The sequence below is a fragment of the Cavia porcellus genome, unplaced genomic scaffold (genome assembly GCF_034190915.1).
Source record: "Cavia porcellus strain 051 isolate PalLab524CR breed Dunkin Hartley unplaced genomic scaffold, mCavPor4.1 scaffold_4, whole genome shotgun sequence".
NCBI classification, from domain to species: Eukaryota; Metazoa; Chordata; class Mammalia; order Rodentia; family Caviidae; genus Cavia; species Cavia porcellus.
The window spans coordinates 76,712,311-76,730,924 of NW_026947487.1; the positions used below are offsets into that span (position 1 = coordinate 76,712,311).

The following is an 18,614-nucleotide window of genomic DNA, read 5'->3' on the forward strand; positions in this document are numbered from 1 at the left end:
GTTTTCAGATACAGACTTGTCTCGTGCAGCAAACAAACCAAATTTACACTACATGCTACAGGCACAAGCTTGTACAATCCAGGCCACTTGGCACTCCACATTAAACCAAGTGCCTGTGAAACCGGCCATGGTTGGTTCCCCAAAGTTGTTGTGTTCTTTTAGTTCTGAGTCTATTTCAATTTGAGAGTTCAGAAAACATCTTCTAACACAGTTAAGAGTCCCATCAGAGACCAACAGGTAGTTTTGAAATCCTCACACTCACCAGTTCCACCCTCGAAGGGTTTACTAGCTGAATATTTACCAGCAAAGGCCTCGAATGCCACCCAGGTCTTATTGTAGATCTGTACTCGTGGCTTTGCCTCTCAAGATTGTGGTCATTCTAGTGGCCTTTTAAAGGTCAGAGATGATCACCCAATTCTAAGCAAAGTGCCTTGTATCACAGATAAAACAATAACTGGAGAATGTGTCTTTATAAATTTAAAATAATTACTGTAAAGCCTGCTTTCCAATTGTTCCAGAATATAATTCCTTGCAATTTACTGTTGCCTCACATCCTTATTACTTACTTTTAAACTATAAATGTCACACCTACACACTCACCCACACAAACACACACACACACGTACACACACAAATAATCTCTTTCATATGAAAGAAGATAGTATACAAATTGTGCACAGAAGTTGCACTGAATACCTGCACAATGTTAACGTTTTTGGTAGTTTGCAAAGGGCCAAATTTCTGAATTGCAATTAATAAAATAGATGGCATATATCCCTAACTAGACTCACTTCATTTGTCGGGAAGTGTAATCCATTCTCATCAGAAGAAGACAGCGGCTGACTCTTGCCTCACTTTGTGACCCTGCAGCCTAATATTTATATTCGCCTAAGTATGAGGAGGGAAGATGTACTTATCCAATGCGGGAGTAAAGCACAACAAAAGCTAAGACGAGGCAAAGTAATATGGCCAATGTAGTATGATTAGAAAGTGATCAGAATGGGGCAGAAGCCCCACCTCGCTAAATCAAAACTCCACCCTCTGCCTCAGCCAGCTGATCTTGGGACCAAGCAGGGAAGAACTGAAAGACTCCTTTGAGGTCCTTCATTCTCCGTCAGGCTGTGTAGGCTAAGCCGATCCACAAAAATCAACTGGTCCTCGCTACCTGAGCGTAGTTTTGATACAGAAACTGTAAGTAATAAACCTAAGTTTCTGAACAGGACTCTAAGTGACACATACCCTGCTTAGAAGAAGTGAACAGATCCAGAAAATACCTACTTCCTTATCATCCACGAGAGGCTGCGAAATCCCCCTAACAGGCTTCCCCCTCTTTCTTACAGCCCTTATATTGGAAATAAGGAAAACCAGTCCCCCACTGAGGCCACTTGTGTGACACTCTAGTGCCCATACCTTGCCCTCCTGCTTCAGGTGGACTGAAGCGCATGTGAACCTCCCAAAGCACCTGGCTTGACCACCCCAGTCCCTGCCGTCCTGTCCCTCCCCATACACCACCCTGACACTTTCTGGGTGGCACTGCCCCGTGGCCAAACTCTATATCTCTGTGGCCCGCTTGCTAATGCAAAAGGGTGCTGAGACGGACTCCAAATGCCTCCAGCAGGGAGCACTCTGCAACACATTGGCCAAGGAGAAAGACACACATATGCAACCAGCTTGCAGACTACAGGCGTGGTGGTGGAACAGAACGCAGAAAAACAGGCTGCAGTGGAAAAGTAGGAACCAAAAATAAACATTACTTGGCTTAAAAGTGCAGGCCCTACAGAGCCAGACAGAAGAACTTCATTGAGAGACTCTGTAATTTTGTATTTTGAGAATCCATTTGTAAACACACACATACACCTTCAGCATTCCAGACATATTACAGAAAACATGCCGTGTCTATGCATAACTGGTGAACATCCAGCAAAGTATAATATGTTTGTAAAACCAAAACAGTATATTAAAAGGAATTTAGGTAAGATGCAGAATGATGCTGCACATGCTTTTGCTGAAGTACAACTGTACCTATTATTTGAAACGATATCTGATAGGTACTTAAAATAGACCAGAGCACTTTGAGAATTCAAAGAAAGTCAAGATCTTTTCTCACAGAAGCAATAACCAAAAAAAAAAAAAAATTCTTTGTAGAGAAGAAGATTCTAGAACAGAGCCTAATAATTTCAAGATGTACAGAGTAAGAAAGATTTTTTAGGCAAAGGAAACAATATGAGGCAAGTCACCAAAGAGAGAAATCACCAGGTGTATCTGAGAAAGATCCAGTAATTTGACTGGGACATACGGCCTGTGAAGAGCAGTACGGACAGGAGATGACACAACTATAAAAATCGAAGCTAACCACCGACCTAGCATTTGGATTTCATCTCTTTTACAGTGCATCCCGCTTCTGAGCAGCTGTGACTATTAGAAATAGTACGATGCTTGCAGTCTCCTGGGAAAGAAGGGCATTTAGTGGGCCACAAGGATCTACTGTGCTAAGTACAACCCCAGCAGAATGAAAAGTGATTTGTGACCCAGAACAGCTGGAAAGAGCTCCCGAAAGGAAGAGGCTTAGTAAGGGTTCCCAGGAAGCAGAGGTCATTCAGACCAAGGACAAGCAAGTGCAAAGACCTGAAGCCAGAGGGTGAAATCTGTCCCTAGAACTGAACAAGTTGAGGAATTTAGAGCAAAGAGAAGTGTCTCAGGAATAAAAAGGAAAGACAAGGGCAGCCTTGAAATGTATTCTAAACTATGTTAAAGAATTTGCATTTTTGCAGGGTGTGGGGGCAACACCTATAATCCCAGTTTTGGAAGGCTGACACAGAAGGATCACTGTGAGTTCCAGGCCAGTCTGGGCTCCATAGTGAGCTTAAGACTAGGCCAACCCAAATTATATAGAGAGGCTCTATCCCCCAAAACCAAAAACAAAAAAGAGGACTTGGATTTTAAGAAATTGTTCTCCAGCCATCTCTCTCAAGCTACAGAGGAATCTAAAGAAGGGCAGGAATCTCATCACATTCTTGCTGCAAGGAATCTTTCTGATGCTTTAGGAGAAAGTTTGGGAGTGGGACAGGGCATAAGAGGGGCAGAACAAAACCCTGTGTGGCAATACAGCTATGGGACATAGTCCTGGTCCCACAAGTAGGTTAAGCACCAAGAAGGCATGAGGCAGAGGTTTTCAGGAGGGCTGGGAGGAGCTGGACTGGGCTGGGTCCCAGCCTGGGCTTCACACATGGACCTGGCACAGGGGAAGTCCTGTGGGGACACAAACCAAGCCAAGGAATACAGAAAGCCACTTAACAGAGAATAAGCTCTGTGTATAGAACAATGAAGAATTCACCATTTGCTCATAGGACACAAGGGTGTGCTTTTTAAAGAACCAACTAGTAGCAGGGTGTTGTGGGCCACGCCTGTAATTTCAGCACTCAGGAGGCTGAGGCAGAAAGATCACCATGAGTTCCAGGCCAGACTGGGTTACATAATAAGACCATGTCTAAAAAATAAATAAATAAAAGAAAGAAAAGGAAAAAAATAGACTACTTAAAAGAAAAATATAATTGAGACCAGAGATATAGCTCACTGACATAGCACCTGCCTGGCAAGTGCAAGGTCCTGAGTTCAATTACCTGTACCAAAAAAAAAAAAAAAAAAAAAAGGAATATTATAATATTGTGAAACATAAAATGTTCAAATGAGAAGGGGACTGGGGAGGGAGGAAGAAGGAAGGAAAAGAAAAAAATGATGAGAAAAAAGGAAAAAATGAGAACAAAGATTTTGTAAATTAGAGGAAGAGGGGTTGAAGGGAAGGGAATAGGGACAAAAGAATCAGGATATATCACGTGTAGGTACAGATTCCCTATGGTAAGTGTGATCATTGTGTATACTAACATATACCAATAAACAGGATTTTAAAAAGAAAAATAGGAAGAAAACCATGGTGTGTGTGAATGGACTCCAGAGCCAAGCGCTCTGGAGTGTGCAGAAGGGAGTGCTCACTATCATGACGGGCTACTCAGAGCGCCAGGCTACCTGTTCAAATGGGCAGCACACAGGTCTCCAGCACCTCGGGAGCTCAGTGCTCGGTCCCATAGAGACCAAGCAGACAGCAGCTGATGGAGCTGCAGACAGTGTCCTTCCTAGTGCGTCACGGAAGGAGGGAAATAGGAACTCACAGCAGGAAATAGGAACCCAGGAAAGCCTGTGTTTGCTCGATTGCTGTTCCTAACATTAGGGGAGACCTGAGCATATGTAAATGTAAATCAGAAAAAAAAATATTGGTGAGGTAATGATTGAAAATTTGGTAACGAGTGGGGTACTCAAGTATAACATGGAACTTTGCCTTCAATCAGGGAGGAGGCACATCTTGCATGGAGAGATCAAAATTTGGGTGTAAGTACAAGTAAATTTCTGGGTTCAGTAGCAGGATAATTAGTGAGCACTCTCCTGGTTTCTGCTTTCCGTAAAATGCAGCAAACACAGGAAGCAAATCATTTTGACAATAGTCAAAGATTTTAGAAAACTAAAGGATGAGAGAGCTACCTAGAGCAACATAGTAGGACTTGTGCACAGGTTCAAGGTCTCAACGGAGGGTAAAGGCCATGATTTTTATCATGGTCCAATCTGTACAGTTGGAATTTCCCCCAGATATTCCCAGGAGATTCTATTTAGAGATGGAAAGACAGAGTTGTAGATTTAACATACAAATGAAAAAGTACCAATGTGATACCAAACAAAAACTAATTTTATTGTGACATCCTAAAGGCATATAAAATATAAGGATCATATTATTAGGGTGGAGATACTTGCTAATAAGAAATAACCCAGCAGCAAATCTTGGTGACTTTATCTCGCAGATTATTTTTCACATGAAGTCCAAAACAAGCAGAGGGTCATCTTTTATGCACTAATTCAGAGCCCAAATTCCTTCTGTCTCATGGCTTTGTTCTGCTTTGCAACTTTGAAGTCCTCTGTTGGATCTTTTGAACCCAATGGCAAGGTGAGATAGGGGGAAAATGGAGATTGCAAAGGACAACATGGAGGATTGTGGGAGGAAGCATGGAGGATTGTGGGAGTTTAATGAACCACACCTGGAAGAAACTCATCACTTCCACTGGGACCCTGTTGATATGTCACTTGGTCACATCAAAAGTTTTGATCAGCGTACTGTTTGACTCCCGCAGCACATGGAGTCGAATTAGGAGACTAAACATAAAGAAGTGGGCTAAATGAGACAAATAGAAATAATATGAAAACCACATTGAAAGAAAACAATCTGGTGATTACTTAGGTCAGGAATGGTAAGTTTCTGTGTAAACTGCAACTTTAAAAAAGAATGATGAGGTGAAAATCTAAGGAGTGAGTCCTACTCTAACTCACCATTTAACGTTAAGGCCCATTTTTCCAACACATTCCACTTCTCTTTAGATGGGCCAATTCCTTAGGAAAACAAGTAGTAAGTTTTAAGATGGCAAGATGAAAAGTTGCTCGAGGTACAGCGAAATGTCAAGTAACCAAGTTAAATGCTTTAAGCCTGGAATAGTCAAGACTAAGTAATCTATCTGTTGAGTAAAATATCACAGCTCAGTTCCACAAAAAAAAAAAACCTCACGAGGTAAACGTTTCCTGCACTGTTGATCAGTATCGATGTACTTACGGAAAATGTAGCGCTTACATAGTAGGAACCCAAAATTCAATGCAAAATTCGTTTTATCCTGGTTCTCTTGTTGGAAACCACTCAGCCCCTGCGCCCTCTTGCGGTGGTTCTGTGTAACAAAGCCCTATCTGGGTGTCCTGACTAACACCGTGGAAGAACAAGTTGTCTTCTTCTGGTCTGTATCTGTTTTCGTGAGGAACAGAAGAAAAGAAAATGAAAAACAAAAACACTTTTTTCACTTTGCAATCTGTCTTATCTCATCACCAAGTCAATACCTAAAACACGTACATTATAGTAAAACTGACAAAAATCAGGGCCAACTAATATTTTAAGTAGTGTACAATAGAATAGAATTAGAAATAGCTTGAATTGTCAGTAACCATATAAATGATTTTAATTGCTATGCCAAATGTTTGCCTTTTAAAGTTTCATCTAAATTAATTATTAAATTTACTGCAAAATAGGTGGGAAATGTTGATATTATATCTACTTATAAAATAGTTAGAAATCTTGAACGTAATGTCTGAGCTCCACATCAGTTACGAATTAGATCCTTTTAATAAAGCAGCTGTTAACGGTTCAGGTGTGAGTGGAATAGTTAGCTTGATATGAATCTAAGGCTTCCCACTGCCCAGGGTACTGAAGGTTAATCCCACTTGCAACCCCAACATACCCTTGATCAGATTTTCCATTCCTATGCATGCCACACAAAACATCACATTGCTGGTGTCGCATGTTTTCAGACTTTTTTTCCTTCATAGAACATTGACTCAAATTACAACAAATGGCCACGTAGGGCCCCATATGTTTCTAATTCTATTAAAATAATAGGGGGGCATATTGTGCACTATGAATTGTGGAAAAAGTGTCAGGTGTGGTGGTGCACCCTGTAATCCCAGCACTCAGGAGTCTGAGACAGGGGATCATTACAAGTTCGAGATCAGCCTGGGCTACAAAGTGATTGCATGGCCAGCCTGAACTACATGGCAAGACCTTGCCTCAAAAAAGAAAAAAAATAATAATGGGAAAAGTACAATCAATTTCTGAGTAGCTTGGAGCACTCTTATATAAGACTTAAATACTCACAGACTCTAAAACTGATAAAAATGTGAATTTAGGAAGTATCTGTACCTTCCAAAGAGAATTTTAGAAAGTTCTAAATATGTTAGCAGATATTTAAAAAAATTATATCAAACTGTAGGGCCATTCATTGTGTTTCTATGAAATCCTGATTGATACTTTATCAAAGGATTTAAAGTCTCAACCCATGGGAAGCATTTGGACAGTTTCCTGCTCAGAGTAGGCCCAAAATAGAGTTCTAGAGATATTTCTGTGCAATTTAATGCAAGAATGAATACAGAGCTAGACTCCGCAAGGATGAAAATTGCAGTAAAAGCCGTCATCTTCCGGGCAGGTGCTAAGATCTTTTCTGAGAGCTACACAAATACGTATTACCCATCCTGTTCTCAGCAGTTTTGTGCAATAATGCAAAACTACAATGGAAGATGGAAAGAAAATTAAGACGTTTGGACTTTAAGCACTTAAATTGTATTTCAAAAAATATATATAGATGGTGCTCCGTGCAGTATTCGAACTTTAAAATGGGCACCTTACCAGCAGGGTCAGAGCACCCTCCTGATCCAGCACTGGAATGTGTTTGTGTGAAAGGTCCGTGGAGCCTCAGCAATGTTCTCGAATGGTCACACCCAAAGGCGAGCTAAAGCATCAATAAGAGAAGTCTGTTTATGGCAGCTCTAACAAGCTGATTCGAAAATCACAGGCTAACAGACACTTTAAGTCAAAAAAACTGACCATTAACCTTAAATGGATTTTTATTTTTTAAGGTTTTATTCGCTAAAAAGCATAATGAATTATTAAAATTAAAATAGAAACATAAAAAGAGATAGCTGCAGTCCCTGGCGAACTGGAATATTTAACATTAGCTCGGGTCCTGGTCTCTGAGGAAGGGGTCCGTTCTCTTCCTTTCTGTAGAGAAAACGCTGCCTCCTCTGCACTGCAATTCCCCGCTGTCTCTTGTCAAGCCAGATGGTGGCGCTGTGGGACCGTTTGTTGTGATTTTTAGCTTCAGCTCCTCGATTTTCTGCACCAACATTTTGGCAAAGGATTAAATCTCTTTTGAAACATGAATTTTAAGCATATTGTATTCTTTTCTTTAATGATGGAGAGGCCTTCCCTTCAAGGCCTGTAGGTTATATCAATGTTTACTTCCTTACAAAAAGTTTATAAGGCTTGTAAATATAACTGATTTATAGCATGCTTTCTAATGGACCGGTAATCGTGGGATTGTTGCTTTCTTCATTGATGACAACAAAAATTCTAATTAGGCGTATTTTGCCCATAGTATTTTCACGTAGCAGTAAGTTATAAAACAAAGGGGAAGGGGGGCCTACAGTTCCTCCAAGCCCACCCCACTGGCTGAATCTCCACGGGGAGAAGACTGGTCCAGAGGGCGATGATGGTTCCCACGGAAAGTGAGGTTAAAAGGTCGGTTTGCTGAGCTGTCCTGCTGCTGTGGCCCGGTGTGTATTCTGTTGACCCAATGAGTTCCCTTTCTTCTCAAGAGTCTGAATTGCATCTAACTTACACCCCCAGAAAGGAACCCTGGACTGGCTGCCCTCCTGCTGCACAGCCCCCAGGTCCTCCTCCTGTCTCCCGAGAGCCAGGGAGGGACTCAGCTGCACACCCCCATCTACTGCAGGTTTGATTCAGAAGGCCACAGCAGGGTGCACCGGTCCTGGGAGGAGCCCTGCAGGCTCCTGGAAGCCAAGGAGGGAGCGCTCTGGGAGGGGAGAGGCGAGTGCAAGGTCAGAACCTGACAGCCCAGGGGCGGCCTGGGCCCTGCCTAGTGAGGACAGGGGGCAGAGACAGATTCTGGTCCGACAGGGTCTTGGCAGGTGCTGCGCTGGCCCTGTTCCTGGCCGCCTTTGCCTAGGGTCCAGGGCACCCGTGGAAGCCTGAGCATCAGGACCCCACCCCCACCCAGGACCTGTCTCCCAGGCGAATCGGGAAATAGCACCACTGCAATAGAACCCGGCTTTTTAAACCTATTTGTTTTCCAGTAGAAACCAGGTTTCTTTCTAAACAAAGCCTTGTTTTGTTTCTCTCTGTGCCAAACAAACAAAAGGGATATTTTAATCATATGTTTATTCATAAACTTAAAGTTTGTGAAATGTACTTAATGAAAAGCAACCAACAAGGAAAATGAAAATATTTTAGACCTGAGCCTGCTCAGCGGCTCTGTTCTGACAGGTCCCCATGTGAAAGCTGTGTGTGTCCACCACAGAATTTGAGGGGCAATTCTCCCTTTCCCTATGGAACAACAGATAAATAAACAAGCTTGGAGTAATTGCATTCTAACAGTGAGCCCAGGTGGATAAATCATCCTGAAACTATTGTTTCAGAGCTGTGCCCTGACTTTGCTTAATTCCAGTTTCTGAGGCAACTTCCAATTCCTCATATGTGTGGATCTGATCTTAAATAAAAGACTGTAATACCCAAATCAATCTCATGAGAACTCCACTTGATGGCCGGCTGTAAGCTAACAAAGCTCTTTCTATGAGCCCAGTTCTGTTTTACAAAATAGTATTGATATGTGCTTTAAAACAATTTATGAGACACCTTCTCCAGTTTCTCAGTGCTGCTTGTGGCTCATCCTTCTCTTAAGAGACAGAAAGAGGAAAAAGTTCCAGAGGCGCCGGGATTTAAGACACCATCGATCTGCGGTGATAACTCTTCCTCCTTGGCCTGGGTTTCTCACTCAAGTCTGATGCCTTCCAATATGTGGGACCGAAAGGGGGAAGTGGGGAGATGGCAAGGACCCTGTCTTTTTTCAGTTAACCAGTTCTGGGGTAGAAACCTGAGCAAACTCGAAATTCTCTTTGAAAGAGAAGGCTTTCTTCTCTTCCCCCACCTGCTGCAGAAAAAAAGAGGAATAAGATTTGCCCAGTCGTAGCTTCCTTTAGAGAGACTGAGTGTGAGCGTCAAATATAATATGCCCATTACTTTAAATGTGTCTGTAAACTATAAAATCAAATCCCGAGCAGCAGGTCCATCCGGGTGTCCCTGATCTTGGGCAGAAGTTTGATAGGTTCCTTTGAGATGGCAGGGATGGGTCTGTGCAGTTTGATTTCCAGGGAGACAGGGCAGGATTTGCTGCTATGCAGACTGAATAATGTTGGAAGCCAACATCATGTCACATTTTGTGTGCACTTTCCAAAGATGAATCCAAGCGTTACAAATGGGACACAGACTGCCATTGTTCCAGGGACACTTTAATAACCCACACCTACAATATTCAACCTGTTGTTTGCATAGGGACAACTTTGGGACACAAAAACCCACCAGAACAACTCAGGGAAAGGAGCCCTGGAGGGAGAGACCCAGGCGCCAGGGCACCTCTGTGGCTCATCCTTCACGGCAAATGAGTCTGCTCTGCTCTCAGTCTATTTATGCTGGGGCTGGGGGTCGCGCAGCTCGCTGTCTTCAAAGCCACTTGGCCTGCAGAGTTGAAATCCGAAGCTGCTAACTGGTGTCTTTCTGCCGCTGCACTTTGGCAGCGTTTGCTAAATTGCGGATAATTTTTGTTTTGTTGTTTTGTTTTGTTTGCATTGTGCAGCTCAAATTAAGTCACCAGAATAAATGGTGCCTGCCTAGTTTCTCCTTATATTTTTCTTCCCGTCCCCCTCTTTCCTTATAAGCTCTGACATCTGTTGTTCCACTAGGCTATTCTTCCCCAGTGAAAAATGCAGGAGAAATTTCAGGATGAGGATTGTGAGCACGGGAGGAGAAGGGCTCGGCCTTCCCACTTCCCAAGGCAGGGCCTTGAAGCTCTTTATTGTCACAGCCTCACTCACTGCAGGAAACAAAGGCTAGTGGGCAGCAGGGGCTGTAACTGTAAACAGCACTAACCGAGTTTTCTCATGAGAAGATGCTTAGCATAGACAAATATTTACAAGCATTTTCAAGGAAAATCATAGTGGCGATATATTTAATTTTAGATGTTGTGTACAACAGTGTGAAGGCAACTTCTTTCTTTCTATACCTGTTGTTACCAGGTTATATGGTACCAAGACAGTAAGAAGTAGGACATCTTGAAAGTCAAGGAAAAATTCTAAGAAAAATACTGAGGAAATCTCAAAGAGGCTAATATACCTACAGACCCATTGTGAAGGAAAAAATAATATATATGTATATCATGCTTATAAAAAGAAACCATATACAAATCGCTTCATTTCCATCTTCATGGCAGGTTTCTAAATTTACAAAAGACAGAACAGACAACGGAACACTGGTGTTATCCGATTGGCTGAAACGATCTGATCCCACCCCTTAAATTTGAGCTTGGTACTTATTTAAATGACTACCATTAAATGTATCATAAACTAACATTTAGATTTTACTTTCAGTGCTTGGTTAAAAAAATTTAAATTCCAATTATAGGATTGCATTTCTTTAATACAGTTTTTATTTCTATTACCACTCTTCCAGCCAAAAAGTTACAGGCTTCTCCTTACATCTATAAATATTATTAACCTTGAGATAGCAAAGCAGTATGATTTGCCCAGGTATATGTGTGTGATACAATCAGCTAAGAGTCTTACCTGCTAGTAGATTAACATCAAGCAGCCCATGTGAGGACCACATGGAGACCACTTTGGCTTTGATAAGCTCAGTGTGAAGCAGCAGGTATACAGTAAACAAGGGACGCAGGGGCTCACCTTGTCATTAAGACATCAGTTGAGCTGCATTTCTTTCTGGAGCCCAAAGTCCCTTCCAAGTTGATAGTTAGGGGAGAATTTGGGTCTTGCAGTGGTGGGACAATATGCCCTATTCACTGGTTGCTGTTGGTCAAAGCCCCTGAAGCAGAGTTGGTGAGCCAGGGCAGCCAGGTGGGTGCCATAGGTTTGCCCCCACTACTTTAGAGGAAGCCCCTGGCTCCTTTCCACAGGCACTCCCAAGGTCTGTGAGGACCCAGCTCCTTTCAAGGGCTCACCCGATTAGGTCAGGCCCACCCAGATGATCATACTTCTGATCAACAGGTTGGTAACCTAAGCACAGGCATGATACCTCCTTACAGTCGAGAGTGCTGCCTGCACTTAGTGGGGAGAATTATACAGAGCTTGTTCATCAGAGAAATTTTTAAAACCATCTTAAAATGCTGTTTGCCACCAAAGCTGATCAGTCAAAGAGTTGTAACGGAAATAAAGTACGAACCAGGCAAGGGAGAAAGTATTTAGAGTGAGGAAGAAGCCTCTCTGGGATAATGATATTTATTGTGAGATACACCAAGCACAGAATGAGCCAGTTATAGAAATGTGCTCCACTGGATGTGTGATTATTCAAAGTTACTATATTATGGTGATATTTTTGTATTAGTCCATTTTACAGCAGTAACAAAATACTTGAGTCTATATAACTTACAAAGTAAAGAGGTTTGCTCTACTTATAGTTTTGGAAGCTGATGATCCAAACATCATGGTACTAGTTATGTTGAAGGCTTCTTGGTTGCAGTGTCATAATGGGAGTGTATGTAAGAGTGAGAGGTCACACGAGCAAATAAAGCCATAGACCAAGAAGAGGACCAACACATGCTTGTACAGCAGAGCCTCTCTAGGGGACTAACAGACCCCCTAACAACATTAATCCCTTCTAAGGGTGGTACCCCAAATCTTGCCACACTGCATTAGGCAACACCCTTCAAGGTCCCACCAACTCTTAATGCCGATCCCACCAAGCTTCCAGCACAGCAATCCTTGGAGAACACCCTCAAAATGTGTCCAAATCATGGCACTGTTAAAAATCCATTTGTATATCAAAACAGACACTCAATTATTTTGAGAGTGTCATGATATGGGAGGTTTTACTTTCAGTGTGTATCTTTAAGTTTTTTTATAAAAGCTCCAATTTCTAGGACAGAGACCCGAGATGTGGGTTGCAGAGATATTTGTCTCCGTAGGGACCAGCAGGGAGACCCTGGGCTGAGTTACCCTTGCAGTGGCGTAGAGAATGTTTCTAACAAACTAATTTCAGAGTGGTGTTAGCTGGCCTCGAAACCACTCTCTTTTGCTCAGAAAGCCTCTGCAGTGAGATTTTTGAAATACTGTGTTCTACTTCCTGCATTTTCCCTGTGACTGCTCCACGCAGAGCTAAGACCCTTTATATTTCTCACAAAAGCCACCATGTCCCTTTTCCATCTTTGGTTAAAAAAAATAAAATAAAATGTAAATTTGTCAGAGTTGGTGTCAGGATCTGAAGAGGCAGAGGGCTTGCTACCTATGAGCATTAAATAAGAGAAGGGAGAAAAAAATTCCCAGAATAAATCAAAAGGAAAGAGGAAAATCAGTGGCTTGGAGAGAGGGCAGTGTCAGTGAAAGGGGACCACAGACAGGTCGCGGGATCTCTGAGGGGAGGCTCTGTAGTGTGGGATTTCAGTCTTATTCTACTTCCAAAACAGAACCGGAAGTGGCAAAGCCTTTAGACTTCAAAGGGTCCTCTCTCTGTCCAGGACAAGGACCACCTCATTAGAAAGCGACCCTCCTACTGCAGAGTGTAACAATTCAGGACCTGGGCACAAAGCAGGTTGGCAGCGCCCACAGGGGAGGTGCAGGAACTCAGCAACAGGTGGGACTCAATTCCCCGTGTGAGCTTGTAGACGCTGCTGCACCTGGCCCACGGTGGCCCATGATGTGGAATGTGTACCTACCAGGTACATCAAAAACTGTGACCAAATTCTACCCTCATGAATCCACATCTAAACAGTACAACTGCTGATCTATAAATTGCTTGTGTAGACGACTGGGAGCATTTTTATACCTTACAGATCTCAATCTTCTCTGTCTTCCGTGCTGTCTCTTTTCATGCTTAGAGTGGAGCTAGAGAGGGAGCTGCAGCCCTGGGTTTATTCGTGTGGGATATTTGTTGAGTGCTCATAGCATGGAAGCATGCTAGAGTGGACAAGGTAAACTACAGAAGCCCCTGCCTTTCATGTTCCAAGAGTAAAGAAAGACACAAAAGAGAGAAGGGCAGTTTAGCATGGTGGCTGCTCACCTAGCTCAGGAGACACGTCAGGTCTCTCCTCTTCTCTGCTTAGCTGTCTGGTCTTGGGCAAAACAAGTCCCGTCTCCAAGCGTTGTCATGATTGTGAAGTACTGTCTCTAAACACTACTTATTAGGAATAAGTCACGGCAGTGCAGTGTGGTAAACATCATAGTATTGCACCAATTTACCTGAACTTACCTCAGTTCTTCCAGTCAACACCTCTTTACTGAGGATCAGTTGTGTTCCTAAAATGTGAATGACAAGAGTCCCAAATGCTTCCTTTATAAAGACTCCTTTCTTTATAAAATGATAGATATGGAGTACATGCTCCCTAAGTAACCTAGAAAATGGTAATAAATTCAAGTGGAAAATGTAATACTGGACTGGTGTTTTGTTTTGGTTTATTTTGTGTTTTGCAGAGCTGGGATTGACCCTAGGGCATTGCACAAACTAGAGAATTTCTCTACCTCCGAGCTACACCCCTACTCCCTGGCCCATTGTCGGGGAGGGTGTTGGGGAGTGTGTTTGTTTTGTTTTAATCTCTACATTATATCCACATAGGCTGTTCGGGTCAGGAGGAGGGAACTGCAACAAAAGAACAAAAATATTAACTCGAGTCAAATGGCAATTTTTAAAATAAATAGAAACAAAATTTTTGGATGCTGTTATCTAAAATTTGAATAATTAAACTACTGTATAACTCTAGTCCGTGAAGTATATGTTGATCTGGTAATTTACTCAATAAGCATAATCACCTGTATTATTTATTAGTCTAATTCATATTTTTAAAATAAAGTCACTGATGTTTCCTGGGTCTGGGTAAATATGGAAAATACTTATGAGTCTGATACCTGACATTCCAGATTTCTATTTAATGTTCTAGGCCATTGCAGAAAAGAAGGAAGATATTTTTTTAAAAAAAATTATTACCACCATAGAAAGAAGAGTTTCCAGTACAAGTGAAATACATAATATGAAAAAAAATTCTGAAAAAGGGCTGGAGACTTAGCTCAGTGGTATAAGCAGCTGCCTGGCAAGTGTGAGGTCATGAGTTCAATCACCAGCACCAAAGAGAGAGACAGAGAGGGAGAGAGAGAGAGAGAGAGAGAGAGAGAGAGAGAGAGAGAGAGAGAGAGATGACAGCAGCACGCAGTGCCATAGCCGTGGAATCTTGGGTGAATGCAAGCCCCTGTGTGTGACTGCTTCAGAGCCTGGCTTTCTCTGGCCCAAGCCCAAGGCGCACAGTTCCCCAGCCTCGAGCAGGCAGCCGGTCCCTGAAACTGAAAAGCATTTGCAGAGCCTGATGTGCACCTGTGTGTCTTACCAAGTTGAGGCTCAATCTGGAAACTTTTAGTTCTAGAAACATTATACAACATCGAGGAAAGGAGCAGGGTTAGTTTATGATGAATTAGAAAGATCGAACAACAAAAAATACACCTTCTTTTGCACTGTCCTATGTGTATTTGTATTGTACTAAACATTTTGATTTTAAGTAACATGGTCTTCAGATGACATTTAATGTATTTAAATGAATTCCTAACTTTTATGATTACTGGGAAATTTTTAATATCATTCGATACTAGCGTTTAATCTCTGTTATTAGATATTTGTACTAATATTAATAAATAGTAATTCAGGTACATGGTGAAGAAATTCAACATATTGTAGTCATAAGGGTTATTTTATAATTATCGCCAGTTTGTTACAATGATTTTCCATATTATTATGAAAAGTATTTGAGTACTCAAATCATTTTCTCTCTTTCTTTTAACGCTCAGGATATAGATATCAAAGTTAAAAGGATTGGACAATGAACTGTTTAAGCATAAAATAAGTTGGAAAATGCTGAGCTAATTCAGAGATACTACTGATTATTTCCCCAGGAGTTAGTAGAATGTCATCCCCACATGTACACAATTAGTATTCACTGGACTTAATTAATTGAGTCCAACATAGTTGAAAATAATTGTTTTCTGGTAAAATTTCTATTTTTCCCAGGTATATCATTCAGCTACTAACAGTTTTTTTCAGTAAGCCTGGCAATACATGTAAAAAATAAAATTGTTTAAACAAAAGTTAATAATACATCTAATTTTTATAAGCTAGTTTTCTAAGACAAACAAAATAATCACCAAATTTCTAAGGGTTTGCTTTCCAATTGTTTTAATTTTTGTAATCAAAAGTTTCTCAAGAGACATAGCCAAAAGCTGAATTTAATTACCATTTTAAATTTGAAATTTTTAAGGTGAATGTACTTATTTGTATATAAACTACTGCTTTTCCTTATTTTCTATTTGCTTTTTTTTATTTTCAGTTCCAAGTTCTAATTCAGTGAACTAGTCCTGAAAGATTTGTCATATAAAGTATGATATGTGAGTAAACAGAGGTATTTAAATAAACTATAACACTATTTATTAAATATTCTTTATGAAAGTAAAAATACTGATATGAAGTATAAAATAATTAACTCCTTCTATCTATGCTTTGTATTAATAATGTAGATGGCACCTTCTAACCGTAGCTTTAATAGTACTTACAGTGGCATTTCTTGCAATTTTTATAAACAAGAAAAATAAAGAGTTAAAGCATTGCACATTCTTCTATCATTTTTAATGGAAACATGGTGAGAAACAGGACAGGTGTGGATCACGTACTACTGAAAGTCTCAGCCATGTCAGCTTCATGGTTTCAGGAGAACAACGCGTTGATGGTTACAGGGGGATTTGGTTGAAATAAGGAGTATGTAAGGGCTCATGGGCATAGCCCAGGTTAAATTTCTATCCGGGCCCAAGTCAGTGAAAGCACATCAAATGCTTACTTTGCAATTAGATTTCAGTCTGTATCCTTTTAAAATCATGCGGTAAGATGCACGGTGTGTTTGCCCCTTCGTGTTTGGAGGGGGGTTTGTGTTTGGGGGAAGACAGTGCTGCTTCTGGCCTGAGCTGTCGGGTTTACTGTACAGTAGCTGTTTCAGACCTGCTTATGCTTATGCTTCCGATTCCCGGGAAGTTCTCTTTGCTGCAGGGCATGCCCTGAAACACATCAAAAGAACCAAGTTCTACAAAAGAAAAAAGAAACTCAAGTAGGCTTGAACATACAAAGAGAGGGAGAAAGAGATGAGAAGGGCAGGGCGGAATGCTGAATACAGAATGAGCCCGGCAGACCCCAGGAGTTTTCACCACTTACATTTATCTTATTCTGGGAGAGGGGCATCAAATCCAGGCCTGACACACCACCCACTGCCGTTGACTTTGACTCTGTGTGTGTGACAGCGTGTTTGTGGGATGTGCATTGTATGCTGAAAAGAGAGATTTCATGAGGTATCACTTTACCTCACAAAACTAAAAAGAAAAGACATTAGAAAATGCAAAAAGCCAAGGTTCCAAGTAAATAAACGTACAGTGATTTTCACTGAACTAATTTTTAGTACTTATGTCAAAATCTAACTGTGCATTGCTTTAACATCTTTACTGCCATATTTATAATGTATGTACCTGTTATACTTACAAAGCATGAGAGATTTTCAATTTCTGCTTGCAATGTTTTGTGTTTGTTTAGTCTATCTCAAGGCAGAAATTCTTGGTTAAATCTCTGCCACGAGTTGGGTGCTATATGATAAGCAAAGACATAATTATAATATAAATGGTCCAAAGAGCTGAAGACATAAAAGAAATGTTTCTTGAGTACATGCTAATTCTATCCTGGAAAGGAATGCCTCCAAATTTTGATTCTATGTGTCCTTTAAAAATATATTTGAATTGATAAATCCCTTCCCTCAAATTTTATTATCCCACAGGGATCATAGTCTTTAATGTTTGCACAAATTTTCTAGAGACAGACAATGTAATGTCGAGCCTGAATATACCATAGTCCTGCAATGGAACGCCTGTAAACTGTGGTGGTTTGAAGGTAAGTGATTAGCCAACGGGAAGAGATGAACTTGGAGAAAAGGAGAAAAGAAGAAGGAGAGAGCTATCAAACAGATTTTTCTAATTAGAAAGATTTAGAAACACTGTACAAGAAGTTCAACACAAATTTTTTAGAACTTGAGTACAAATTTTATTATCAAGAATGACTTTTATAAAGTGCACATTCAAGATTTTCTCCTGTACATAGGAATCTGTATTTCAGTATGCCAATATTATTCCCTAACTGAAGAATTTAATAATAGTATGTACCGAGTGTGTGTGTGTATATATATATACATATATATTCTTCTATATTTGTTAGTTTTTGTTTACCTTAGGGTTCTAAAATATTGCTTTACTCTATTGTGTTATTTTTATCTCTCTAAACATTTACTGCTACTCTTTCATTGTAACTTTTAATTCTCATATATTGGTTTGATTAATTGGCACTCAATTAAAAATGAAAGTTTTTAAAAGATTTATGCCAAAGACACATGTCCATGTGGGTGAGCGTGTCCAGTGTGCTCAGTGGGTCATGCTGAACCCCATCGTAGTGGCCTGCCCTGAACGCTCTTCTCTAATGAGGCAGGAGTCTACAGTAAAAGCTGGATCACAAGTGCTCTTCAGGAGCAGTAGGGTTTTGCAGCCTTAAAGAACCACAGTGACCCTGAAGCCATTTAGAGACTTTTCCTTTGTTTTGGTTTCCTTCATTTTCTTAAGCATAAAATAATTGATAATTCCAAACAATTGAAAGCTTGAGGACTATCATATCCAATCCCGATAACATGCACATTAATGATATAAAATCAAATTATATGATTCCATGATCACGTCTACAATGGATTTTCCCAAAACACTCTCTTCAAAGAAAAATAAAAGCAATAAAGACAAATCAAACATCAGCAATAATTGCAAACTGATAGTCCTGGCACAAGTGTTTTCTTTCTTCCAAACTGCTCTTTTTCAAAACGGCACATGAATTCACTGTGTGATTGCGCGTG

General features: G+C 40.9%; 1 protein-coding gene across 2 annotated transcripts in view; it reads left to right on the top strand.

Moving 5' to 3' along the window:
- The window catches only part of Grid2 (glutamate ionotropic receptor delta type subunit 2), a 1,371,796-nt gene that overhangs the window by 1,346,076 nt on the left and 7,106 nt on the right, over positions 1-18,614 (top strand). Inside the window, exon 16 of one of the 2 annotated variants that reach the window (XM_063247281.1) lies at positions 16,020-16,077. The exons of the other annotated variant lie outside the window; for it this stretch is intronic. Coding sequence (XP_063103351.1) covers positions 16,020-16,040 — 21 coding nt within the window. The 3' untranslated portion in view covers positions 16,041-16,077. The remainder of the gene's footprint in view (positions 1-16,019; positions 16,078-18,614) is intronic. 2 annotated transcript variants of the gene reach the window in all.